Below are 27,320 nucleotides of genomic sequence, written 5' to 3' on the forward strand. Positions count from 1 at the left end.
ACTCAGGACTCCAGATGTAGTCTTACTGATGCAGAATAAAGTGGGCCTGTTAATTCTCACCACTTAGAAACACTGGTTGGCATCTCTTTGTCTCGGGAGACAGTGGAAGAGTGTGCGTACAGGGGTGAAGTCAAACCATTGGAGAGTTACAGCGCCTGCTGTGGCTGTAGAGGACGATATGGGGGGAATATGTTTTGTTGCAGCTAGGGCAAATGAAGGGGTCTGCTTGTGCTGGTACAGGTGTACCATGATGTTTCTTCTTAGAAACAGTGGTGCTGCTGAAGCAGCCTAAACTTGTATTGGCCTGTTTTTGTAGCTGCAGCAGACTACTCATACTGGGAGTAGATTGCAGTCTCTTGGAAGTTGGACATACCTGATCTAAGTCATTGATAAAAATGTAACAAGGCTGCGCCCACGGCAGCCTCCAGCACCTCCTTGGAACTCCCCCCCCCCCCCGACTTGATGCAGAGCGTTGATGGGCATGCATCCCTCTGGAGCACTCTTTTTTTACCAGCTGTGAACCCACTGGATGGTTTTTATCATCTACCCTGCCTTTAGCCAGTTAATTAACCCAAATGTCATGGAGATTTTTGTCTAATGCTTTGCTGAAACCAAGGTGAGAGCGTTCTCACAATCCTTCAAAGGATATGAGAGCAAAAGGGAGAGAAGGCTGCTTTTCTGTTCCAGGAGTCTCTTGCCTTCAAAAAGTTTGCCTACCAATAAGATGGCAGTGCGGTGTGAGGCCAGGGTCCCCATTTGTGTGGTGGGCAGGGCAGGCATTTCCCCCGCAGCTGACTAGTAACGAAAGGTTTGTAAGGGCCTCCTACAGTGGGCTGCGGCCCCAGCAGACCAAACCTACCACTGTCCTCCCTCATAGGTTCATGGCAGCCAGAATTAGACCTCTCTCTGAATTCTGCTTTTGCACAGGCTTTAAACCCGTTGTGATTCCTGTTTCAGTGTTTGCTTGCAAGATCCAAAGCCGCAGGGAAGAAGTGTGGCACGCAGCAGATGTTTGGAGAGCAGCTAAGATACTTGGCTCCAGGATGGGTTCTCTTAGACCAGGCATTGCTGGTGGTGGTGGGAGTGGTCTTGAAAGGCTTGGAGAATGTCTGTATTAAACTGTGTCTCAATCCTTTGGGGCTTCTCCCTGTCCCAGTCCAGCTTGCAGTCCACTGTGGTGGGGGGACGACAACGGAGGAGCCACTTCCTGGGCACTGCAACCCAAGGCCAGCTGTGCAGGCCGTGACATGGAGGGCTTTGACTTGTCCTGTTATTGTTGCTATTGTTTGTTTGTTTAAATTTGTATACCACCCTTCATCCAAAGATCCCAGGGCAGTTCGTAACAAAACAAAACAAAAATAATTAGAATACATAATAAAACAAAAACTGCCGTCCGCCCAGGCCCTGCCCTCCTAGTCCAGGTGGAAGTATTGCCTGAGCAGAGTGGGGGGTCTGGACGTGAAAACATTGCCTGCTCTGTTTCCCTGCTCTGGATCTGCTTGCCCAGGAGAAACAGACTTGGGCCTCCAACTCCCTCTACAGTGTCCGTAGCATTTTCCTTCACAATGTCCACCTTTGTTTCATCACGTTGCATTTATTCAAGGATTAATGGCTAAAGTGGGGTGTGTTGTCGCTTTGGAAGAACTGTGAGGGGCTGAGGTTGCAGGATGGGGCCTGGTCTTTTGAGACACAATCTCTACTCCCTTTTGGGGGCGCAATTGCAAAAGCCCTATGAGTGGATTTAAGCTCAATTGGCATTCTCTTGCTAAGAATTCTGAGGTTTACTTTTTGTATTTCTGGTGGCGAAGCATCAGTGCTGAGTCCATATCTTTGGGACATCAGCTGTGCAGTGTGTACGAATTGCATTTCTTGTCCTTTCCATCCATTATAATTGAGTGACAGGTTGAGGGTTATATTATTATGGAAGGTGGATTTAATGTTTAATAATCTTATTTAAGTTTGCCATTTATGCATATTTAGATATATCCTTTTACCTGCCAAGAACCTCTAAACAGCTTTAAAGAGATGAAGCATCTTTCAGATATTTCATTTTTATAAGTTACTGTTACTTACTTTTGGTAGGAGACCATTTAGTCATGACAGCCTTTTTAAAATGATAAAATAAAATAAGGAAATTATCTGTGTCCCCTTATCTTCATTAGTCTAGTAGGTGACACTGTCCGTGTTCCGTTTCTACACCAATGTAGAATGTTCTCCTGCTGCATTGTCTGCTTTGCTTTTTCCAGTAATGCTCCTTGTTCATAAATGTGAACTTTCAAATGCTCCTGCAGCATTTACTGGAGAAAACAGGTGACCTCAGAGTGGAACTGAGATCCTTCAAACTATAAAGATGTTGCACTTGGTTTCTCTTCTTGTCCTAGTTGCCCACTGTGCATCGTCACGTCAGATCATATCCCACTGGAAGAATTGCACGCGGCACGATTGTCCTGTGTGTCTCCCATTGAAAAATGCCAGTGACAAGAGAAACCAGCAACGTACGTATTCACCAGTGTTCAGAAAAGTCTGGTTTGGAATACATACTTAGGAGATTCTGCCCTGAAGAAGTCCAGTGTAAATGTAATGCCAGCCTAATTCCCCTTCTGATTATTTTTGTGATTTGCTAGTTCACAAACCTGCGCTAGCAAGTTGAGATAATCATGCATAAAACTGTAAGGGTGTCTCTCATGCCGTCTCTACATGAGAAGGTGTGATGGGATCTCTCCCCCTGCCTTCAACACCCCCAGCACCCCTTCACAATCTGCTGTGGAGGGTTGAGGGACCCCCCCCCCCCAGAGATGGTTTTGGCATGCTTGTAAGACTGCAGAACTGAGGAGAAAGGTGGGATCTCGTTGCACAGGTCCACTTCCACTATGTTGGATTCCACTCACAGCATCTAGAAGAATCCCTAGAAAGATCTCTCTTTGTTGCCAGGTGTCTTGGATGACAGTCATAGCAATCGAAACACAAACTGAGCAAGGGTCAGTTAATGCGCCTGCTCCTCAGTCGTGTGTGGCAGTGGGGTGTGGTTCTTATCATTGGCCCAGGTCTCTCCAGTCTGTAAAAGGGCAGAGTTATTTCAAGACCCTTGCCATCTCATCCTCACCTACACCCCAGGGTTGTTGGGAGGATAAGGAGGGTGGAGAACCATGTACACTGCCGCAAGCTTCTTACAGGAAAGGCAGGGCATGGAGGCCATTCAGCCAAGGTTTTAAAAATCCAACAACATCTTGGCCAGGTTCCTCTGCTCTGTCCAACAGCATTTCATGCTTCTTTTGTCCTCCTCTTTTGCAGCACTCCTGGGATCCCCAGTTGGTGGCATCCAGAATTCTATTGCCTCTGGCACGGGACAGGCAACAACTCCTTCTTTGAGCAACCCCAACCCCATTGACCCCAGTTCCATGCAGCGAGCCTACGCAGCTCTTGGCCTGCCCTATGGCAACCAGTCCCAGCAGGCGCCCCTGCCGCCCCAAGTGCAAGGGCAGCCAGCCGCCCAGCCCCAGGCTCACCCGCAAATGAGAACCATGAATGCACTGGGTAGGTGCGGGCGCATGCAGGAGGGGGGTGGGGTGGGTTTCAAATGAATGTTAACTGCTTTGGGGGGCATGGAGGGGAAGGGGATACAAATCTTATTAGAAATACAACAGCAAATGTAACTGCCGTCTCATTCACAAACTGAAAAAAAGTGGAGCCTCCCCTATTTTGTGTTTGCGCTCTCTCTCTCTCTCTCTCTCTCTCTCTCTCTCTCTCTCTCTCTTATCCTCCTTGACACCCACGCTTGTGCCACAGATTCATCCTTCCTGGTGTAGAATTTTGGGGGGGGAGAGAATAGTGAATCTGCTAACCGCAGTTAACAACAACAAGGTAAATATATGAGATGAAATAGGGTGGAAGAAAAGGATCTGCAGCAGAATACTGTTTGAGTAAAATGCCAAGGAGAGATGGACCGGGAAGTCCTGAGAGAGGTGACTTGTAAGGGAAAAGGTGTAATGTATATACTAAAACTTTGGAAATGACCAAACTGCAGGAGGCAGTGGAAGACAGGAGTGCCTGGCGTGCTCTGGTCCAGGGGGTCATGAAGAGTCAGAAACGACTAAACAACAACAAACATATATTTAAAATAGTGAATGTGGTGGGACCGCTATTTATACAGTTAAGGACCTTGCTTGATCTATCCTACGGTACATATAAAAATGTTAGTGATTTAATGGTGTGAATTGACTGGTATTTCCTCTGAACTAAACGAGGGATAATCTTATTCCAAAGGAACTAATCAAATGAATCTGACTGCTGGAGGAATAACAGACCAGCAAGCTAGCATGATCCCAGAAACTGCGCTTCCGACTTCACTTGGGGCAGCAAAGTAAGAAATGTTTTAAAGGGTTGTTGGGTGTTTACACATGATTCCTATTTTCAGTTGTAGAAATAACTAGTCCTTAGTCACTCTTTTTCTCCCAGTTGTTTCATAGTCCCCTTTTCCAAGTAACTCCTCAGTTCTTTGTTTTCTATTTTCCCTTCAAAAGCAAAATTGCACCTGAATTTCATTACCTGCTCTGTTGTAGTCAGTTACTGGATCATTTCTTAGCCTTAAAAACAAGACTTTTCTGGAATTCTTCAAGAGTTTCCCTCACTGCCTTTTCTTTTAGCTCCTTAATGAATGATGGCACAAATTCGATGCCCACAGCTGCACCACCTTCAAGCACCGGGGTGAGGAAAGCCTGGCACGAGCATGTCACTCAGGACCTGCGCAATCACTTAGTGCACAAACTGTAAGTGTGTCGCCTGGGTGGACCCGACTTGCTGCGGGGCAGGGCAAGGGTATGCTCCTTGGCGTTTGGGGGTTTCATGGGTCTGAAGGCTTCGGGGGGGGGGTTGGAGGGTTACAGTCAGAACTGGTTTAAGAAGATTCTCCATTCTTTCCACTTACATTTTTATTTTCAACAACCCAACCCTAGACCCACATTTTCTCTCAGGGTGTAACTATCACCAATTTCAATTATGCCATCCTAGGGGAAGACTGAATCTCTCCCAATTACCTGAAAACTGGGCTTTTGAAATCATTTTGCATGGTGTGGGCAGATAGGGGAAAGTAAGGTTTACCCAGGTCTTCCAGCAGCATTCGTGATGGAATTTATGTCTCTTCTTTCTGCAGCGTGCAAGCCATCTTCCCAACTCCTGACCCAGCAGCACTGAAAGATCGCCGGATGGAGAATCTGGTGGCTTACGCTAGGAAAGTAGAAGGGGATATGTATGAATCAGCTAACAGTAGGGTAGGTTCTGTACCAGACAGGAGCTTGGTCTTGTGAAGTCCTGTGTGGCTGAAAGTGGCTCCTTTTGACTGTCTTCCTCCACTGAAACAGCCTGGGATTATTATATAATTCCTGAAATCTTGAGTGCTGGGACTCCTTTGTTCAGCAAACCAATGAGTGCCTAGAAGTCTTCCTGTCCATAGGCAGGAAGATCAACTGGTTAAAGAAAATACTGTAATCTTACTAGGGATAGCCTTCATAAATTGACAGACGCGGGACTGGCTCTGGCCTTGTTATTGCCAACTTAGCCATTGTTCCTTTTGTCGAAGAGTCTACTTTTTGGTCAAGTTCCAGGAAGTGTCTTGGTCTTCACAGCATAGCGCTCAGATTCCTAAAACTCAAGTTATGAAGGAGAACTCTTCAGATCACTTTTCATGCAAAATAAAATTTAAGCCAGTGTTAATCAGTCATCCTTGCTGCTTTTTTCTAATATATACTAAAACCTAATCCTAACATTTTCCCCCTTCTAGGATGAATATTACCATTTATTGGCAGAGAAAATATATAAAATACAAAAGGAGCTAGAAGAGAAGCGGAGGTCTCGTTTACATAAGCAAGGGATCTTGGGTAATCCGCCAGCCTTACAGGCTCCCGGGACTCAGCCTCCTGGCATTCCACAGGTGGCGGCAGCTGTGGGACAAGCCCAGCCTGTGAGACCTCCCAGTAAGTACTCCCCAAAGGAATGGACAAGTGGAGCAAGGAAGTCTGGGTCAGCTTCTATATCTGGGGCGCACCATTCAGGCTTTCACGAGGCACAGAAAGCGGGTTACAATAATAACACACAAAGAAAAAGCAGTACTGAATAAAATCACCCCAGAAAGGAAAGTACTATGTTTATAAAGCCACGTTGAGCAGCAGCCTGCTTGCATCCCCTAGAGCCCAAAGGCCCTCCCAGGCAAAAGTACTTTCTTGCCTTCTAACAGTCTGAAAAGAAGGTGCCACAAATGAAAAGGCCCTGCTTCTTGCAGATGTCCAGGTAGCTTCTGTGAAGGATGGTATCTGGAGAAGGTGCTCTTTGAGAGGACCTGAATTTAGGGTGGTTTGTTGTCAAGATCAAAAGCAGCATGTTGAATTGACCAAGATGCAAACTGTTAGCCGGTGAACTTCTTGCAGGACTGGCATTGTCTTCCATACTTGTAGATTCTCGCAATCGGTTGGGTTTTTTGCCATTCTGAGCTGCCATAAGGCACGCTGCCCCCCCTCCCCCTGTGCATTACAGCAGTTAAGCTGAGATGCTGTGGAAGGTGTGGCAGTGACAGGCTTCCGTCTGCCAAGGAGAGAATGCCGTTGGTGCACCAGCCAAAACCGTGAGAATTCTATCTAGGTCTCCAGGGGGGCGGCAGCCCCAGAGAGAGCATGGCCAAAATGAAGACGTCTCCCTTCAGAGGGCAGCATGAGCAGAAGCAGCTCACTAGCTCAAACTCTGACCATCCCTTCTTACATGGATGGACCTGGTTTAGCATAAACCCCATTACTGTCTTCATTCGGGAAACCCATCACTGAGGAAAAGGAGAATTAAATAGGTGCCATCAACATCCAGAGACTTCCCCCAGCAGTTTCATGTAGGGGTTCAGCAGTGCAGGAGACAAGACTAAACTCTGCAGCACCCCAGAGGTTACTTTCCTTGGAGGGGAGCAACTGTCTTCTCTCACATCCTTCCGGAACCACACACACACACACACACACCCCAGCTAGTAAGCCCAGGGCTGCTGTAAAACAGCGGCCCTGCTCCACACCAGGCAGGTAAGGAGGACACCCTGGTTGGTGGCCTCGGAAGACAGTTACAATCCCAAAGCTCACTTGGAGTCCCGTTGTAGGGCTGTTTGTGGATGAAAGAGAGATTCATTCATTTCAGTTGGCATATGCGTCTGTTGCGCCATCTTGGAAGAGGCATTAGAGTGAAAGGGGAAGGCCTGTTCTCAGATGGGGCCTGTCAGCTCTCGTTTTGATAGGCTCTGATCTTAAAAATAGGGTTTGTTTTTTAAAACAAACAAACAAACAAACAAACTTGATGCCTAATTAACTAGGGTGGCTTTCTATTTAATTGAGGTTTTAATCTACACATTATTTGAGGTTTGCAGCCCTATCAGTTTGACTTCTAGCATTTTGATTTGTCTGCTAAGTGAGGATTGTGCTGAATGAAGCCGCGAAGGAAGAACTGACCGTGCTGCTTTTGTCCTCTTGCAGATGGGCCTCTGTCCATGCCGAATGTGCCTCTGAGCCGCATGCAGGGGTCTCAAGGTATTCAACTTGCACTAAGCTGCTCCTTTCCTTAGCCTCACTCTTGCGAGTCTCCTGTTGGGGTGGGGGGTTGTATCCTGCCTCCTCTATGCCACACTTTCACCTGAGCCTTTGTTCCAAAGTAGTAGACTGAGAGCATGCCACGGGCGGGGGGGGGGCACAGCCATTGAGGCGGATACAAAAAGCTTGGCTTTCTTGAGCTCTACGTCCCCCAACCCAGAGCGAACCAGGGGGTCCCTGAGTGCAACTTGGTATCAGTCCTGGGGAGAATGCACCTATTCCCAGATGCCCCTCAGTAATCTGTTGTGTGCATTACCCTTGCCACTCAAAGCCCATAGTAAAGCCAGCCAGCTTTCCTGACATAACTGCAGGGTGCTCCAGACGCCATGTAGAGAGGGGGTAAGGTACCTTTTCAGTGACACTGGCTCCCTCTCAGCTCCACTTCCTTTTATCCAAAGGGAATGGTGCGTGTACCGTATTTTTCGCTCCATAAGACGCACTTTCCCCCTCCTAAAAAGTATGGGGAAATGTGTGTGCGTCTTATGGAGTGAATGCAGGCGGGAGGCTCTGCTCAGTGCTCCCTTTAAAGAGCCGCGTGGCGCGTGTGTGCGGCTCTTGGGGGCTTTTCCGGGAGGTGGGGGAAGGGACTGACAGGCTGCCCTCTGTCCCTTCCCCCACCTCCCGGAAAAGCCAGCAAGAGCCGCTGCCAGGCTCTGCTCAGCGCTCCCTTGTAAGGGCTCCCTTCCGTCCCTCATCCCTCTTTGCTGGGAAGCCAGAAGAAGAGGCGCTGTGCAGCTCTTGCTCTTGCTCTGCTGGCTTCTCAGCGAAGCGGGAGAAGGGACGGAAGGGTTTAAAGCAAGAAAGCCGCTTGCATGCTTTGTGCAGAATATTTTTTTTCTTGCTTTCCCCCTCTAAAAACTAGGTGTGTCTTATGGAGCAAAAGATACAGTATTTTTCACAACCCTTAGCTTTCCATTTTCCTTTCCCCAAACTTCAACATGGTTCCATTCAGTTGCATTTTTTTAACACAGATCCTGTCTCCGCATGGCACTTCTGGATAACCCAGCTGCTGGGAGTGGTAGAGGGGATGGAGGAACAGGAAGCCCCCGGTGCCACCTGTTGGGGGGCAGGGACGGCTTGTGCTCTGAGTGCTGGGAATGACTGTGGCTAGACTTGCGCAGGACAGATCCCATGTGGGGAAGACCACTAAGACTTGCGTGGAGAACAGTGTCTGCTGACAGTAGCAACTCCTCCCCTCAGTGCCCAGGCATCGCTCAGTAACAAGACAGTGGGACGACAAATGTCCCTGTGCTGCCCTTTAAACAGAATTAGAAAAGGTGTGCTGGAGAATTAGGGGGCTGTTGGAAAGAGAGCTCTCCACATTTAGAGCTCTCTGTCTTTAGTCCCTCTGCTAAGTGTCTTCTGGCTGCATCCTGACTTCTGTGGGTTTCCTTCACAGTCACTGCAAAGAGAGAGGGGTTAGGTCTCCTCTGCTCAGCTGCCCTGCAGAGCAGGCTTGACTGTTCCTCAGGCTGGAATGGTGGCAGGAACATGGTGGGCTGAGCTGTGTGTCGATCCGCGCTTGGGGGACTTGCTCCTAATGAGCTCTTCTGGGGGTGCATTTTGCAGGAGTGAATCAGTTTAACCCCATGTCCATAGGGAATGTCCAAATGTCCCAGGCATCGATAGGACCCCGCACCACCCCTCCAATGAACCATCCTGTCCAGATGAACAACATGGGATCCATTTCCACGGTTTGTAGCTCTCTCTTTCTTCCTTTTCTTCCTGGCTATTTAAAGCTTGGGTTACGTTAAGAGAAATAAACTCATATGCTGGTTACCTCAGGTTCTTTCCGGTATTGCATCATTGGATTAATTCAGTCACTTTATTTTATTTCATAAAATGTATGTACAGTAGACCTGCAACTTACATGGGGGTTGTGTTCCAGGGGTCTGCACGCAAAGTCAGGAAGGCCCCCCGGAACCAGCTCTCCATGTGACCCCTCCTTTACTGAGCTTTCAGAAGGCTTTGTGAGGTCTCTGGAAGGCTGTGGTTGGATCCTGCAATATCTTTCGGGGGCCCTTCCAGCTCCCCCCCCCCATTCTCCATTTACTTATTTTCCCACCACCTCTGCAAACCTGTAAGTTGTGGGTCTACTGTACCACTTGATTGTTTTTTTAAAAAACAACAACCCTCAAAGCAATTCACAAAAAGAATGAAACAATAGTGTGGGGTTTTTTTAGTTAAAAACAACTATTTAGAACGTTTAAAAAATAATTGGGATGCGGGTGGCGCTGTGGGTTAAACCACAGAGCCTAGGACTTGCCAATCAGAAGGTCGACAGTTCGAATCCCCGCAACAGGGTGAACTCCCGTTGCTCAGTCTCTGCTCCTGCCAACCTAGGAGGTCGAAAGCACATCAAAGTACAAGTAGATAAATAGGTACCGCTCAGCCGGGAAGGTAAACGGCATTTCCGTGCGCTGCTCTGGTTTGCCAGAAGTGGTTTAGTCATGCTGGCCACATGACCTGGAAGCTGTACGCCGGCTCCCTTGGCCAATAAAGCGAGATGAGCGCCGCAACCCCAGAGTCAGTCACAACTGGACCTAATAGTCAGGGGTCCCTTTACCTTAAAAAATAATTAAAATCAATGATCAGCTGAAAACCAGGTTAAAATACATGTCAGCTTTTTAAATTAGACATTAGGGCAATTTTCTGTTTCAGTTAGAAATAGAAATCAAATAAATCCATTGGATGATTCAGTGTAGTGAAGATGTTAGAGGGCAGCCTGGCGGGAGGGAAGAAGAGACTGCAACTGGCAAGCACATTCAGCTCAGAGAGACGGTGGGGAGAGCCCACTGGGGCCTGTTTTCCCTCTCTCCTGAAACGGATTCAGTGAGCACCTAACTCTCTTGTGGTCCAGACCCTTAATGCGCAGGGCCTGCTTTGTTTGCAGATGGCTCTGTCTCCCTCCCGGATGCCTCAGTCCCAGAACCTGATAGCTGCTCATTCCAACAGTCTGATGGGTCAGGCCTCCACCCCAAGCCCCTTCCTGCCACAGAACCAGTTTTCTGCTTCCAGTGGAGCTTTGAATGTCAACAGCGTTGCTTTGGGGCCAGCAGCAGCACAGGCAGGAGTGACGCAGGTATGGCTCATGGCTTGCTTCATTTGACTCGCCCAGGCATAATGCGGAATTCCAGGTTTTCATCAAAACTGTGAGGACCATTCACTCGCTTCAGATATTTGTGTCCGCACCTTCGTATTTCTGTGGCCTCCACCATTTCCCTGGATGTCAGAGCCAAGGCACTGTGTCGCTGTGGTCCTGCTGTGATCATTTGTATGCAAGAGAACCTCAGCAGTGCTGCCTTGGGACGGTGGTGAGGAGCTCAGCTCTCAAGCCCAGCCATGACTGGGACATGGGTCACAGGCCACTTACTTCCCAGACCTCATGATTAAATTCTAACCTAGATCATCTCAGGAGTTGTCTATTGAGCTTACCTAATGCACACCTCTCCCCTCAGCCTCTTCTCCTGGTAGATGGTGAGCCAGCCCCTGTGTGCCATGTCATATCCTGTTCACCCAGCCACTGGCAGAGGAAGGGGGTGCAGTGGGTGCAGTCCCCTCTGGGTGTCATCCCTGAGGGGGGTGACATCGCTGCACCACCCCCGCAGGATGCTTGCTGCAGGCAGCGCACCCGCCCCAACACTTGCCCTGCCCCTGCAGGCAGCTAGCCCCACCCCACGGGTGCAGCTAGCTCCGCCTCTGCACCCAGCCAGCTGGAAACTCCTGGCTCATCTGCATATCCACTTGCTCTGTACCTTTGCAGACCTCTCCCTTCCTCCTCAGTCCTGCTTGTGCTGAGGTGTAGCAGTATCTTTCTTGCTCTCTTCTTTGATTCTTTCCTTGCCTTGTCTTTGTTGCCCTCCCATCTCCTGGGGGTACACATCACTTTTGCATCCCCTCTCCCCCAAACTCACCATGGCTCCAAGGTGGAAAAGCAAGGCAGCAGAATCACATGCAGCCTCTTTCGTGGCCCCAATGCAGAAGGGGCAGTTGCGGCCACTCAGGCAGCTTCTCATGCAAAGCATCCGGGCAACATGGCTGCAGCATGCAGGGAGCAGATCGCCAGGCCTCCCTGGCCCAGCTGGGAAGGGTCTTCAGATTCGATGGCAGAGGCAGCTCCATGACTTGGGCAGTGATGCCTCCAGCTGCATCTGGATGGGGGGAAAACTCCTGAGCAAGAAGAGAATGAAAATGTACCAGAAATGGCCTCAGCACACATCCACAAGTTAGATGACAACTGAGAGGAGCCACTCTCCTCAGTCCGCCAACCATCCACAGATTCGCAGCAATGGAAAATACAGCCCTTAAAGCACTAGCACAGACTCCCTTGAACCTCTTAGATCTGTTTCTTTATACTCCAAGGCTGTGCTTCATGCTGCTCATCACGGCCAGGCGAGTTTTAGAGTTCAACACCCTCTCCATAAGGAAGGAACTATATTTCTTCCGCAAGCCCAGCATGACATTTGCATAGAGACCTTGCGTTTATCCACAAGGGAAGAGGGAATCCTGCCGTTCCCACCCTTCCCACCCTATAGAGAGGACTAGCAAATCCATTAGACATTAGAAGGGCCTTTAGGAGTTCCATAAAGAGCACTGAAACGAACAGTGGCAGAAGGTGTGGATTTCTTCAGCCGATGGGTCCCAGCACCTGGACACATCACAAGAGTGGCAGCTGCCTCGTCTGCTTCAGCCACCACCATGGGAGATTTCTAGAGCCCCTACCTGGACCTACCACTATGAGTGGGACCTTCTTTCCTTGGCAGAGGCAGCACTGGGCGGGTGTGTTATCCCCACAGGAGCAGCCTCTTGTCACACCTCCACAGCACAAAGAGGCTGGCTCACTCTCTTACCACAAAGGGGCCTCTCTGGCAGGCAAGGGACCTGGCCCCACCCAGCCCTGCATAGCAGCTGCTCACCACAAGTCTAGCCAGGCCTCAGGATCCGTCCTTCTGCCACAGCTGTCTGTGTCCGTCCACTGATCCATCTGTCAGCTCAGGAACTGGTCTGACCAAGCTTAGTCACCGGTGGAAACTTGAAGGAGAGGCAGGAGGAGGAAGTCAGTGCAAATTAATTGAGTTTCCCATTTTGGTGAAAAGCATATGCTGTAACTGACCGTGGCTGGCTCACCTGCCTACCCAAAAAGCGTACTTTCTGCCACATGTGATATTGGGGAAACGGTGTGGCAGAGGGACGCAGCCAGACTGGCGCTTGGTCTGCTTGTGTTGCCCACTTTTGCACAGGGGTTTTTGAATGCAGCACTAACAGTGTCTCCTTCCGGCAGGGGCAGGTTCCTGGAGCTGCTCTTCCCAACTCCGTGGATATGCTGGGACCACAAAGCAGCCAGCAGCTCTCGTGTCCTCCCGTGACCCAGCCGCCCCTTCACCAGCCTGCGGCTCCTCTCTTGTCCAGCGTGGCAGCTGGCATGACACCGGTCCAGCACCAGACCCCGCCAGGGATGACGCCTCCACAGCCTGCAGTGCCTGCCCAGCCGTCCACACCCGTCTCCGCGGCAGGACAGGCGCCCACTCCAGCAGCCGGCTCCGTCCCCAATGCTACGCAGGTGCAGAGCACGCCTTCGGGGCAAGCCGCAGCCCAGTCGCAGATCCCACCGCAGCCTCAGACCCCAGTGCAGCCCCCACCCGTGCCAACCCCGCAGCAGCAGCAGCAGCAGCAGCAGCCAATGTCTGCCCAGGCCCCTGGCACTCCGGTGAGTATTTGGCCTTTTTGCATTACTGGGCCCAGCATTTGTGCCAGGGAGCAAGCACTCTGTCATGAAGGCAGCCGTGCTCTCGCAGCCACTCTGCAGCACCCCAGAGTACAGGGCACAACGTTGCCTCACCTTCGTTGCCTGTCGTCCAGCAGGAGCAGCATAGGAAGCTGCCTTGCCCCGAGACTCACTCAGTACTGCAACAAGCAGAATCTTTCATAGTCAGGGACGAAAGCAGGAGTCTTTTGTCTCTCCCACTGACCTAGGATTTCTCTAGAAGCTCTGCCTTCTCTAGAAGCATTGTGCATAGTTTCAGAAGCAAAACAAAACAAAAACCCCGAAGATGATCAGGGCTCCTGTTCCCAAGTTGCTTGCAATCCAAATTCCATCTAAGAGGATCAAGAGAAGAGCAAAAAGAAGAGAAGACCTAGGATGAGCTGGAGAACCTGTGGCCCTTTAGATGTGGAGGCCAAATGGTCAGGGAGGACAGGGGTTGTGGCATAACAACATCTGGAGAGATGCAGGTTCTCAGCAGGTGCTGGTTCGCAGCCCAAATGTTTCAATAGCACATGGTCTGGCAGCCAGCCAAGCTGCTCCTAAGGCTCAGAGTGACCGCTGAAGAGCAGAAGTCTCTCTCCCACCTGGGAAGGTAAGCCTGCCCGCCTGCCTGCTCAGGAGACTGCTCAAGTCTTTTAAGCCTTCCGACATTGAAGATGGGCAGAAGAAGAGCATGTTCACATGTTCCGCTCAGGCCGCTCTTCCTTTGACGCTGGCAGAGTACGGCTCTTACTGTGACACAATCATTTCCCAGCCCTTCACCAGTTGGTGTGCTCCCAGCAAAGGGCAGCCCCGTATTTTTGTACCTTCAGGAGATGTTGATGTTGGTGTTGATGTAATAATTGTGTTTGTATAAGGGGAAAGGCCACAGCACCTCAGCAGGCAGCACTGGGTGAAGAGGTTTGGCAAGCTCTGAGGAGGAGGCCAAGACTAGCTGTGTTCATGTAGCTCAGCAGTGAGGAACCTCAGGCCTGAGGGCCTCAGGAGGCCCCACAAGGCCATTGTGGCCAAGAAGACATGAGCCCACCCGCCTGCAAGGGGGGACAGGTAAAGCTGTGGCTGACTAAAGAGCAGGGTGGGAGGGGGCATTGTAGGCAAAGTATCAGCTGAGCCAGGGGCAGCTGCAGAGCCCTGTATTGAGCACTTTGCAAGTTCCATCTCGCCAGATGGGCTTCCCCAGCCAGCCTTAATCTTGGGCCAGAATGGGTCACCCACCGTCATTGTGACGTCAGGAGGCCCTTAGGAAACTGAGCCAGCCTGACTAGGGGGAGGCCGGAAGAGACTTCAGAATGAGACAACTCCTGGGAGGAAAAGACTCCGTTTAGGAGGAACTGAATGTGTGCGCTTATAGAGCACAATGTTAGGGCTGGCTGGGGAAGCTGCATGCGCCAGTGGAGTCCGGCGGAGGGGAGCTGAGAATTGGGACACGGGGGGACCACTTTCGTTGGGCATTTTCAGGGAAGGGTTGCTTGGGTGGGCTTGAAGAAGGGATGGTGTTCTGTTAGGGCAGGAGCGTTGGCATGGAGGCAGCCGCAGAACTTGCTTCCGTGCTTGTAGCTCTGGGAAGCACTTGCCAGAAGGCAAAGATGGCCGAGATGGGCAGGGAAGCCAAATTCTAGTGCTGAAATAGAAATTGCCCGCAAGTTTTGAGTTTATTCATTAAGGACTCAATCAAGCCCAAGGTGCTCTTTCCCACTCCAGGTGTTACATTAGCCCAGGCATCCCCCGGCCCTCCAGACTACAACTCCCATCATCCCTGACCGCTGGTCCTGTTAGCTAGGGATGATGGGAGTTGGAGATGCCTTCATTAGCCTGTCAAAGCTAGGAGGAGGTTATGGAAAGGGTTGCAGCACTTGAGGAGAATCCCACCTCTGGCCCTGACCAGTAAGCGCATAGATCTGCCAGCTGAGGATGCTCTTCATGCCTCTGACAAAGTGGGCTCCAGGCAGTGAAAGCTTTTGCCACAATAAATGTTAATATTTAATACCAGTATCCTGTCCTCTGAAAACCTTTCCCAGGGCAGCTCGCAGACTACTGGGTGTGTTGAGAAGTTGTTTGCTGTGCATTTGGATCCCTCTTAAGATATCGCAACCAAACTTTGAGGGGTGGTTGCTGAGGTCAAGGAGCAGGTTTTTGTTTGTTTGGATGCAGTTGGGTGCCATTCCAAATTAATACAGCAGACTCAGCCCTTTAAAATCACTGGCTTTCTTTGTTTGTTTCTTATGAGGTGGCTATTGGAATATAAAGCAAAGTGGTGAGGGCGGGAAGGAACAATCCAAAATACAACTAAAAATCCCCACCGATGATAATATCAGACAGCAAGCAAAGAGCAAATGGAAAACCATACATTTGAGCAGGCTTCCTCAAACTCAGCCCTCCAGATGTTTTTGGCCTACAACTCCCATGATCCCTATCTAGTAGGACCAGTGGTCAGGGGTGATGGGGATTGTAGTCTCAAAACATCTCGAGGGCCGAGTTTGAGGAAGCCTGGACTAGAGCATGAAAAATAAAAGCCAGGCACCAGAATGATGTTAATGTCAGGGAAGCTATCTTTGTGAGAAGTATTTCTGACTATCCCTGACGAATGGAGTAGCCTCTCCCCCTGACTTTTAAGTCGCAGGAAGGCTCAGGTAGGAAAAGGCAACCAGCAGGCATCCTGATCCTAAGCTGTGCTGGGTTGATCCAGCAAAAGCATTGTGCTCCCAAAATTATCTGCACAGCAGAGGTCCCCCCCCTGCACCCCACTAAATCTGCTCCAGAGGGCTTGGGGTACCTCCAGAGCAGATATGGGGGTGGCAGGGGCAGAGAGAGAGGTAGTTCTGTTCCCTGAGCACAGCAAATGCACAACCCTTTTTGGACTGAGCTTGGAAATGGATCAGGAGCCAGACATTTTGGCAAATGTTCCCAGCTCTTGTTCTCTGCGCTCTCACAGCTTGTTCTATCCGCAGAATATTTTCCAGGGCAGCCTCAGGTATAATGCATTGCAATGCTCCAGCATGGAGGCTTCCAGAACATGCATAATTGATCCTAGGATATTTTTCAAGGCTTTCTCTGGTTAAGAACTTAATTCGTTCTGGAGGTCCGTTCTTAACCTGAAACTGTTCTTAACCTGAGGTACCACTTTAGCTAAAGGGGCCTCCTGCTGCCGCCACGCGATTTCTGCTCACATCCTGAAGCAAAGTTCTTAACCCAAGGTACTATTTCTGGGTTAGCGGAGTCTGTAACCTGAAGCGTCTGTAACCCGAGGTACCACTGTATTTGCAACCGTGCTGTGGGAGACGGTTCTTGAGTATTCCCCATTTTAGACTATTAACAGTTATTTACTGTTTAGATTTCTACACCACCCCTCAAATAAATTATCAGGGCAGCTTACAATAAGCAGCTCAGGAGGTGGATGATTCCCTGATGGTTATGCTGTAACATCCTGTTAGGCCTCTTGTTATCAGATGTGAATTCTAGGCGGGGTAAACTAAATGGATTATAGACTGGACCCCTGGGGTCATCTAGTCCAACCCCCTGCCATAAGGAATCTGCCTCCATGACTGATGGCCATCCAACCTCTGCTCAAGAACCTCCAAGGAAGGTGATCCCACTGTCTGTTCCACTCTCGAATGGCGCTTACTGTCAGAAAGGTCTTCCTGGTGTTTAGTCAGAATCTCCTTCCTTGTAATTTGAATCAGTCTGTTCGGATCTTGCTCTCTGGAGCAGCAGAAAACAAGCTGGCTCCATCTTCCATGAAAGGATAGCCTTTCAGGTGACATGCTGGGTGCCGTTGGTGATGTCCCTGTCACCTGACCTGACCTCTTTTTTTGGAGTTCTGCACCGGGGCACAAGGCTGGTTTCCGCGTGTTCAGTGTCTTTCCCCCCTCCTCCCACCCCAGCTATCCCAAGCAGCAGCAAGCATTGACAACAGGGTGCCCACGCCAGGCTCTGCCGCCAGTACCGACGTGAATGCTCAGCAGCTGGGGCTGGAGACCCAAACGCAAGAGATTAAGCAAGAAGGGAAGGTGGAAAAAGCAGAGTCCGAATGTGGTGAAGCTCAACTAGATCCAAAATTGGAGGTAAGCAAGGGCCCAAGGGACAGTCGTGGTCAGTCTGTGCTGTTCAGGGACACGGGCAGGAGGAGTTCGGTGCCCACCAGATATTGTTGGGCTTCTTACCTCCAGCATAACCTGTAGTTGGGGCTTATGAGAATTCTAGAACCCCATTCTGGGATTAGGCAGCACTTTCTAGCTTTCAGGAGGAAGCGGTAGGGAAATAAAGCCTGCCCTTTGTGGGGTGGAGCAGAGAACACCCACTGCCTGGTAAACTAGGAGGAGAATTCACAGGGAAGGGAAATCATCCAGAATATGGTGTGGGTGGGTGGATGGATGGATGGATGGATATTAACATGTTAAATATTCCATTCTCTCTTGCTTTGCTGGGGAAGCTGACCTGGGTGGCCGTGGAGGTTGTGACTCCTCACTGTGCCGTGTGCTTTTCAGGTGGAGGAGGACGTTCCAGGCCCCACGCAAACCAAAGAAGAAACAAATGGGGTGGAGATCAAGCAGGAGCCCATGGAGATAGAGGGGAAGAAGCCTGGGACAAAAGAGGAGGAGGACGGGGGCAGTAACGGTGCCGCCTCCCAGTCCACGTCCCCATCTCAGCCACGGAAAAAGAGTAAGTCTACATCTGTGTAGCCCTCAAGTACGTCTGTCTGCCACTAGCTTGCGCTCCATCTTCTTGAATTAAAGTAGGAAGATAAGAAGCATCTTGCTCAGTTGGGCTTCCCCAGGTTGTCTCCTGCAGGGGCCAGGCAGCTTCACAAGCAGGGGTGACGGGTAGCGATGGCAGCTTGCTGTCCCTCAGCCTCTCCTGAACAAAGGCATTCCGTCTCTGAATAGGGAGAGCCTTCTTTTTTACCTGTCACAGTTAAAGCCACTTCTTTTTTCCCTGTGAAGTGGCCCAAGTCTTCTAGTTGTTCTTGCTGTTCTTTAAATTTGTATACCTCCCTTTGTCCATCGATCCCAGAGCGACTCCCTGCATAAAAACACAGCGCCCTGAGCAGCCGTTGCCACATCTTATAGACTGAATTCCACCAGCTATTTACGATTTGATGGCGGAATACTGCTTATTTCATGAATGAGATGACTGTAGATAGAATTGACCTGTGGTTTTATTTACGTTAACTCATTTGGATATTTTCAACAGTCTTTAAGCCTGAAGAGCTGCGCCAGGCCCTCATGCCCACCCTGGAAGCTTTGTATCGCCAGGACCCAGAGTCCTTGCCCTTCCGGCAGCCCGTGGACCCTCAACTCCTGGGGATTCCGGTAAGTGAGAAGGTGGGCCGGGTGTCCCGGGGCCTTCCCAGGAACCAGCGGGTCAGTCTTGGCACCGTAGCTAAGAAACAATCTCAGGCAGATTGGATTGAAGCCAGTTGAGCAGCAGAGTGTTTTGCAAGCAGGTCACAGCCGTCTCTCGCAGGGTGTGGGCTTGTCAGGTAGGCAGTTGTGGGTAATTTTCACCGTTGGGCAGTCCTTGGACTGGTGGCAGTTCTTTTGGATTTAGGTTCTAAAGTAGTCCCTGTGGCCTTGCTGCCCAGGAACTCCTGTAGCTCCCAGAGCCAAGCGCATAGTTTATTAGTCTGCCATACAGCCAAAGTCTTCTTCCAGGTCTGTCTCTGAGTAGACAAATATAGGAAATTTGAAGGCAAGACAGGATTTTCCACCGTTAAGCATTTCTTTCAAGTGAGGACTGTTTTCAAGGTTCACTGTACCTTTCTGTCTAGCTCATTATTTTGTGTAGCACTGCTTAGAAGTTGGGACACTTGGCTTCAGTATGTGCGACGTCTTGAGCTGCTTAATGGCTGCTGTTGCTAACGGAGCTTTGGGCATCCGTTTATTCAGAGCTGTAGGAATCCAGAGGGTGGTGTTGTCATCCCACCCAGATGGCAGTTCAGCCCGATTCTCTCTAAACCCTGACAATGTGTGATTTTTGCAAGCAACATCCACCTGTGACAGCACCCTAATTTCAGATGCATCAGACTGGTCAAGACGCAGGGTCCCTAAGAGCAAGATCTATCTGGGTGGGGATTTCAACCCAAGTCTCCCAGGCACTCTAACCATTACGCGACACAGTCTCCTGAGGTTGCTGTTATGATGGGCTGCTCTCCCATCAATAAAAATTACTATTTTTTGGAAACTTTGGATTTGAATGCCCAGCTGACCCTGTGTTCCTTCTTTTTTCTAATTTGCAGGACTATTTTGACATAGTGAAGAATCCCATGGATCTTTCCACCATTAAGCGCAAGTTGGACACAGGGCAGTATCAAGAGCCCTGGCAGTACGTGGATGATGTCTGGCTAATGTTCAATAATGCCTGGCTTTATAATCGCAAGACGTCACGAGTCTATAAATTTTGCACTAAGCTGGCCGAGGTCTTTGAACAAGAAATCGACCCTGTTATGCAGTCCTTGGGATACTGTTGTGGACGCAAGGTATTCATGGTTTCTTCACAGCTATGGTCTTTGAACATACAAAACTTGTGTGTTTCATATTCACAGTGTGAATATGTGCATTTATCAGAACTTTCTCTTTGAGAAGCTGATTTTATGAGATTTACTTTAAATGTCATTTAAAAGAGGTTGTATCCATTTTTAGGCATAATTACCCCCTGAAATTAGTGGACCCAAGTTAATCATATTAATTTCAGTGGATCTGCTCTGAGTAGGACCAGCTGGTCTTTATTTTCAAAATATCTGTGTTGAATTTTGACAGATTCTTATACTTAAAAACGTTGACTCAGATTCATGCGCAGGTGTGTGTTCCACTTGCTACAATTTGATGGGAACTAGATTGACTTCATATGCGCAGCACATCATGCTCTACAACTAGTAAAATTGTGCAAGTGAGGGCTTCTTTTGTGGCTCCTCGCAAGAGGGGCTGCATGCTTCCCTCAGAACGAGGCAGCAAAAGCTGCTGAGTATCAGTTGGGGCTGAGCAGCAGCAGAAAGAAGGGCTTGTGATCACATGCTCTGCTTGCAGACTTCCCTGCTGTGCCTCGTTGGTCACTGTGAGAAATGGGGTGTGAGACCAGAGGGACCCACTTTGGTCTGATCTTGTGGTAGCCAGGCTTTTTTAATTCTTCCTAAAAGTGCTCTTGAATTTTTAAAAAGATGAGCCACTGTTATGTTTTTGGCACACATGGATCCTTCTCAGGGAGATCCATGTGTGAACCTTCCTGCCCTGAGCATTTGGTTATTAAATTTGGGGTGCAAATCTTGAGAACAAATGTTTTAAGGCATTGTGCTCTGCAAATATGATGAAGAATGTTGCAATTGTCTGCTATCTGTCTGTAATAAAGTGAGCCAGCAGCTAACACTAAGTATTTTTAATTCGTACATAAAGGTCAGAACACAGAACATTCTGCTTAATATATCTATTACTTTTTAAAAGTGTCTATGGCTTGCATGCTTTTTTACAGTTTCTAAATTCTGCCTGCACAGCGTTGCAAAGAGCTGCTCTGCAGATGTTGGCTAACTGACTAAATAATCCCAAGATCATTGTGGTTCTTCCTACAAAGAAGAACAATGCTCCGTTAGGGTTTGGTTTTTTAATACTACAGATTTTAGTTAGGCATTGCATTATGCTCAATCTCTTACTGTTTTCTGTGAATTTCTAACTTTCTGGATTTATCTCTTTTTTTTCTGGATTTATCTCTTTTAATGAGTGCGAGTGCAGCCCAGTGTGGCTGTGTCTCCTTCCTGCTCTTCCCAGATGCAGTCCAGCCGTGCTCTTCAGCCGCCTGTCAGTTCTAGGGGCTCAAACAGGCCAATTTGCACACACCCATTTTTATTTTCCAATTGGCACATAATATTCAGTGGTTGCTGGCTATGCTCCATACAGGACTGCTTTTTTTTGAGGGGAAGGGGGTTGTCCTCTTGGAGAGAACAACAGGGAATTAGAACAATAAAATGTTGAAACTAAAAAAAAAAGGTGTTGCCTCTGCTGTAGAAGAAATTTGTGCCACACAAACGTGTGCCTGTAGTTGTTGCATATAGTCATCTTTTCTCTCTGGCTTTTCTTCTTTTTCAGTACGAATTTTCTCCCCAGACCTTGTGCTGTTATGGGAAGCAGCTGTGTACTATTCCCCGGGATGCCGCCTACTACAGTTACCAGAACAGGTAAGTCTGGGCCTTCTCAGGACTCAGAGTGGCGCAGTATTTTCTTAGAGCAGGACCTGAGCTTAGAGGTGGCTCCTCGCCCCACAAGAACACGGACAAGGAGTCCCTGGAGAGTTCCCACCAAGACTGACTAGCCCTCGAGGGGCTACAAGTGGCCTATTTTGATGTTTTCAGAAAAGCTCCCACCCCACTCGGGGCTTGGACTATTGCGGTGATTTAGTGAAGGTATCCCCTGGCAAGCTCCTTGGCTGGTGGGCTGCATGTAGCTTGGAAGCTCTTGAGTCAAAAAGAGAGAGAGAGAGCAAAAATCAAGAGAAGGGGAAGGAAGGAGAGGTGGCAATTTCACATTGGCTTATTTACAATGTAGTGGTACCTTGGTTTAAGAAGAGCTTAGTTTATGAACAACTTGGATTAAGAATGCTGCAAACCCGGAAGTAGATGTTTTGGTTTGTGAGCTTTGCCTTGGAAGCAGACATGTTCTGCTTCCTGTTCAGTGTGTTCCATTTGTAAATTCTGCTATGGGAAAGCACGCCTTGGTTTAAGAACAGACTTCCAAAACGGATTAAGTTCATAAACCAAGGTACCACTGTACCATATTGGGACTAGCAGGTTGTTCCAAAAACTTCCTGTAAAGCTGGGTTTTTAGGTTGCAATCCTATAAATGTTTACCTGGGAGCAAATCAGCTGAACTCAACGTGGATTACTTCTGAGCAGAATGCACTCTTATATTGTCCAGGATTCGTGGAGTTTTATATTTTTTGTAGTTATTCAGTGATTGCACACACAGTCATAATTTAAAAATCGTGAACTAGTGAATGGAGTCCTTGGGCAAAGTCCTGGTTTTAATAATTCCTCCCTCTGGTTGCTGTCAGTTGTGCACCCTTCTGTTGAGGCCACCCACCCCTCCTCTCTTGTTCACGGGGTCCCCTATGGAGGAGCGGGGGCCCTGTCTGTTGCTGCTTTCTCCCTGGGGAGGCAGTTCTGGTGCCTGAAAATCATCACCAGCCCCTGGTTTTCCGAGTAGCTCTTGGTTGCTAGCTTGTCTTCTGGGAACAGACTTGCTCCGTTTTGATAAAAGCCTCTCTCCCCTTGAACGAGATAGTCCCAGGAGACTCTCAGCCTGTGGACATTTGTGTGTGTGTGTATGTAAAGACCTCCCAGGAAACGGCTTTCTCATCTCCCCTTGGTTGGTTCATTGTGGTGACCAGAGTGGAGAGCTGTGGTGTTTGGACGGCTGATGCTGCCCTGACTGCTCCCACCTGTTTCCTCCGTTTGTCTCAAGGCATCCCGGTGTGTCTCTGTCCCCCCCCCCCCACCCCCATGGATTGCCCTAGCCTGTGTTTCTTACCTTCCTTGGTGTTTCAGTTCATACCCTTTCCAAACATTTAGTCAAGATTGCCTTAGAAGGGGATAGTTTTGCTTCCAGTTTACCCAAAGCAAAACAAGAAATATGGACTTGGGCCTTATTCGAACGCAGGTGTCAGGGGTTCAGGAGCAGAGGCACAGGAAAGGGAGGAAACGGAGAGCGAGGGGGAGGAATCCGAAGGAAACATAAGCGATGACAGTGGTCCGAGGTCTCTGAGTCTTTCCAGCGAATCGGAAGACTCACAGAAAGGGGCTCCCAGGGTCAGAGCAAGGGGGACACCCCAGGAAGAAGGGGCCAGAGGGGACTCAGAGAGCAGCAGCTGGAAATCGGGACCAGCTTCCCCACCAAAGAGCAGTAGGGGGGAGGAGTCCCAGGTATCGGGATCAGGCTGCTCACCGCCAGCGGGAGGAGATGAGTCAGGATTGACCACGCCTCCATCGGAGAGCGAGGAAACGGTCGAGAGGAAAGTTGGAAGCTGGGCGCGCGCGCCAAGTTCAAATGTACAGGCGAGCGGCACAGTGGGTAGCCCGGATAGGGAGCCAGGTCCTAAAGCCCGCCGAAAGGAGGGACATGAGTCAGGGGGGTCAGCGTCAGAAGACTCCAGGAAGGAGGAGACACCGGGGGGCAGAAGGACCCGGAGGAGAAAGGAGCAACGGAAAAGGTGGAGTAAGGCTAGGGTCTTAAACTGGTGTACAGGGGGTGGAGACTCAGACAGGGCTTCACCGATCTAGTGTCTAGACATAGGGCTGCACGCTGCGGCTTGTAAATGGAAACTGAACCTCAATAAAGACTTTTGTACATTACTACCGGCTAGCGTTGGTCCTCTGTGAGCTGGGACCTGGAGGCAGCTCTGACAGCAGGTTTGTGTCTGAAAGAGACCTTTGCTTTTAACCTTCTTGGGTTACTTAAAAGCAGCAAGGGATGTGGAAGACTGACCAGTTCAGTTTGGTTCAGAAAATTTTCCCCAAATTCCTGTTTCAGTTTGCAAAGCCTTGATCTATTTTTTGTGTCTATATTGTATTTAATTACAATATAAACGATGTAGTTTATAAAGTTTACACACATGACTGGAAACATTGAGCGATAGAAATGCATTTCTGTTAAATGTTTGTCTAGAGTATGAATTGGGTGTCATTTGTGTTCTACTACATTTTAATTGAGCAGCTGGTCACATTTAATGCAAGGTTTTCAATCTTGAATGCTTTAATGCATTTGGCAATGTTGAAATTGTTCCTGCTTCTATGGCTTTAATAAAATAACAGCAGTCTCATGATTCTGGCTACTGTGAGACTGCTTGCTTCTTAAAACCTGACCTGAGAATTGGATCCAAATTCTGAAACGGATGCCCTTGGAAGTCTGCTCCAGAGCCTCTCCTGGTCACCGGCGGTGGCCTGTGGCGGCTGAAATGCGACCGAATGCTCCCCTGCGCCCTTGGCCGTGCCTTTCTGCTCTGCCGTGTCCTGGTGTCTGTCTCTTACTACTTCTGTCTGTGCTGTTTGTCCCTTTCCCTCCCCTCTGCTCCTCCTCATTGGCCACACTGACCCATCAATCGACCAACCAACGACGCTCCCCCTCCTCTCGCCTTGGTGATCTCTGCCCTGCTCTGATTGGTGGCTCCCTTGCTTGGGTTGCTCTGTGTTTTGATGGACCAGTTCACCCAAATATGGCCTTCTTGCTGACAGGTATCACTTCTGTGAGAGATGTTTCACTGAAATCCAGGGGGAAAACGTTACCCTTGGTGATGACCCTGCCCAGCCACAAACGTAAGTAATTTCTTTTCTTTTCTTTAAATGCCGGGTAAGAGTAATGAGAGGTCAGGTTCCGTCGTGCCTCGGGTGCAGCAGGAAGGAAGAGATGCGCTTCTCATTCAGGGTGCAGCCCCCCAGGTGCAACTTCTGCTTGGCTTTGGAGTCTCGTTCACTCCCAAGAAAGCTGCATCTCCTGGCCTTTGCCGGGAGAACAAAGGAGCATAGCGAGCTGGCGTTGCATTGCACTTAGAAGTTCAGCAGTGTTCCCGTGGAAGGGCCCCAGTTCACACACTCAGCAGCCTTGGAAGAACCCTTGTGCCTCAGCCTTCAGCCCCGTCTTCTGCAATTTGTGGTTAATAATCTAGGCTGGTTGAAAAGATTTCGAAAAGTGAATTAAGAGCGGATTTCCAATGCCCAGGCAAGATGCCCAAAACATAACTCCTCTGAATGTTGTTCATTCTCCGTAGGTGTGGCGCTTGCTTAGGTGACCCTCTGACCTGTAAGCCCCTTCCTGCCATGTCCCTTGGCAGCTTTCTGTGTTGTCATTAACCTACATGAAAGCCTAAGTGTTTTCTCAAATTGGCTTCAAGAATAGAGTTGACTTGGGATCTGTTCTTACCTGCTGATAGTTAGCCTGCCATAGCTGGTGTGGATAACTGGGCTGGCAATTATTTAGTTCGAAGGTTTGCTTGTTTAAAAGGTTTATGGCCCTCTCTTCCTTCAAATAATCCCAGAGCAAGGTACAGTGGTGCCCCGCAAGACGAATGCCTCGCAAGACGAAAAACCCGCAAGACGAAAGGGTTTTTCGGTTTTTGCGACGCTTCGCTAGACGATTTTCCCTATGGGCTTGCATCGCAAGACGAAAGCCCATAGGGAAATCTCGGGGACCTCTTTTAAATGCTGGCGGTGGGGAGCAAAGCCTTTTCCCCCCCTCCGGCCTTCAGAAGAGGTCCAGGAAGGCCGGTGGGGGCCGAAAGGTTTTGCTCCCCACCGCCAGCATTTTAAAAGCGGTCCGGGATAGCAGGGAAGCGCTTCCCGCTATCCCGGACGGCTTTTGAAGGCAGGCGCTTCCCGCTCTCCCGGAAAGGCAGGCAGGGGGGACAAAGACTTTTGTCCCCCCTGCCTGCCTAACCGGGGGCTTTTAAATCGCCCTGGGACTGTCCGGGGCGATTTAAAAGCCCCCGGACGGCTTTTGAAGGCAGGCGGGGGGGAGCAAAGACTTTTGCCCCCCGCCCGCCTTCAGAAGAGGTCGGGGGACAGACTGTCCCCGGACCTGGTCTGAAGGCGGTTTCCATAGGAACGCATTAATTGATTTTTAATGCATTCCTATGGGAAACCGTGCTTCGCAAGACGAAAAACTCACAAGACAAAAAGACTTGCAGAATGAATTAATTTCGTCTTGCGAGGCACCACTGTACAAGATAAAATATAGACTCTAAATTATACACAGCAATAAATTGCACAACTTGTGCAATTGACATATCGAATATGTCAACAGCACAAGTCCCGTGGATCCAATGGGAAGGCATGCTGTCTCTACCCATAAAAAATTAGCCAAGTCCAAAAGCTTGAGCAATAAATGCTACAAACCCTCCAGGGTCAGCCATCCCTGAGAGAGGAGAGCGCTCTATAATGGGGACACCAGCCCTGATAATGCCTCTCCCAGACTGCATCCTAACAGAGACTGCAAACACAGAGTCATAACAAATGAGCAGGTCCACATGGGCGCAAGTGAATCGTCCAATATCTAGGTCCTGAGCCGTGATGGGCTTTGTGTGTTGGAGCAAGCACCTTGAACTTGGTTTGGGAGCCATCCAGCCGCCTGTGCAGCTCCTTCGGAATGGGTGTCCTGATTTCTTGGCGGGCTGCTGCTGAGGCTTCTGGTTCAAGGGATGCCCTACATGGAGCACATTGCAGTAATCCAGACACGAGGCACCAGTGTGCGGATTGCCATAGCCAATTGCCATAGCCAAGCTATCCCTGCCCAGGAATGTCTGCCAGAGCTGGTAACAGGCACTCCTTGCCTTGGAGCCCCCTTTTACCTTCCTCAGACACCTTGGATCCAGGGGTACCCAGGGGGAAGGCGACCCCATCCCAAAGCGGCAAACTGCACCCTTCCCAGACCTGGGAGCTGCCTTCTCCCCACATCCTTGCTCTTGGGAGTGTCCTGAAGGAGTCCCTGCCTCTGCAGATGCCTTTTTCGGAAGAGGCGCTCCCTGGCTAAGATGAAGCGGAGCAAAGTGCAAGACTTAACTTACTCTGTGTCTCTTTCTGCAGAACAATATCAAAAGATCAGTTTGAGAAGAAGAAAAATGATACACTAGACCCAGAGCCGTAAGTATCAAGACATCTCAGCATGGAGCCCTTTTTCATACTTTTTCAAAGTCCTTGGCTAGAAGTAGCATGAGCCAGGCTTTGCCTTGTTGAGTCAAAGGAATTGCAGAGGCAGGCAGGCAGTTTATTGTACCACATTAGCCTTTATGTCGTAAAGACACATTAGCGCATGTGACTCCATGGAGTGAACTATTTAGATTCCAGCAGCAGTTGCTGTTCTGCTGCGGATCCTTCCCTAGCGGCCGTTTCTGCTTAAACCAAAATGAACTAATTCAGTATAATTTTGCCTTTTCTGCTGCTGTTTCCCTATTGCATCCTCCCTGATTACTAGCCAAACACA

General features: G+C 49.4%; 1 protein-coding gene across 3 annotated transcripts in view; it reads left to right on the forward strand.

Moving 5' to 3' along the window:
• The window catches only part of CREBBP (CREB binding lysine acetyltransferase), a 61,452-nt gene that overhangs the window by 19,789 nt on the left and 14,343 nt on the right, over nt 1-27,320 (forward strand). For 2 of the 3 annotated variants that reach the window (XM_081887874.1, XM_081887876.1), the window contains 17 exons: nt 2,382-2,495; nt 3,292-3,534; nt 4,264-4,360; nt 4,644-4,766; nt 5,150-5,267; nt 5,777-5,969; nt 7,494-7,547; nt 9,177-9,301; nt 10,501-10,689; nt 12,889-13,314; nt 17,253-17,432; nt 17,856-18,030; nt 18,562-18,680; nt 19,607-19,846; nt 21,444-21,532; nt 24,581-24,661; nt 26,924-26,980. In XM_081887874.1, coding sequence (XP_081744000.1) covers nt 2,382-2,495; nt 3,292-3,534; nt 4,264-4,360; nt 4,644-4,766; nt 5,150-5,267; nt 5,777-5,969; nt 7,494-7,547; nt 9,177-9,301; nt 10,501-10,689; nt 12,889-13,314; nt 17,253-17,432; nt 17,856-18,030; nt 18,562-18,680; nt 19,607-19,846; nt 21,444-21,532; nt 24,581-24,661; nt 26,924-26,980 — 2,623 coding nt within the window. The remainder of the gene's footprint in view (nt 1-2,381; nt 2,496-3,291; nt 3,535-4,263; nt 4,361-4,643; nt 4,767-5,149; nt 5,268-5,776; nt 5,970-7,493; nt 7,548-9,176; nt 9,302-10,500; nt 10,690-12,888; nt 13,315-17,252; nt 17,433-17,855; nt 18,031-18,561; nt 18,681-19,606; nt 19,847-21,443; nt 21,533-24,580; nt 24,662-26,923; nt 26,981-27,320) is intronic. The other variant, XM_081887875.1, reaches the window with a different exon arrangement.

The sequence above is a fragment of the Podarcis melisellensis genome (genome assembly GCF_964234715.1).
Source record: "Podarcis melisellensis genome assembly, chromosome: 14".
Classification (NCBI taxonomy): domain Eukaryota; kingdom Metazoa; phylum Chordata; class Lepidosauria; order Squamata; family Lacertidae; genus Podarcis; species Podarcis melisellensis.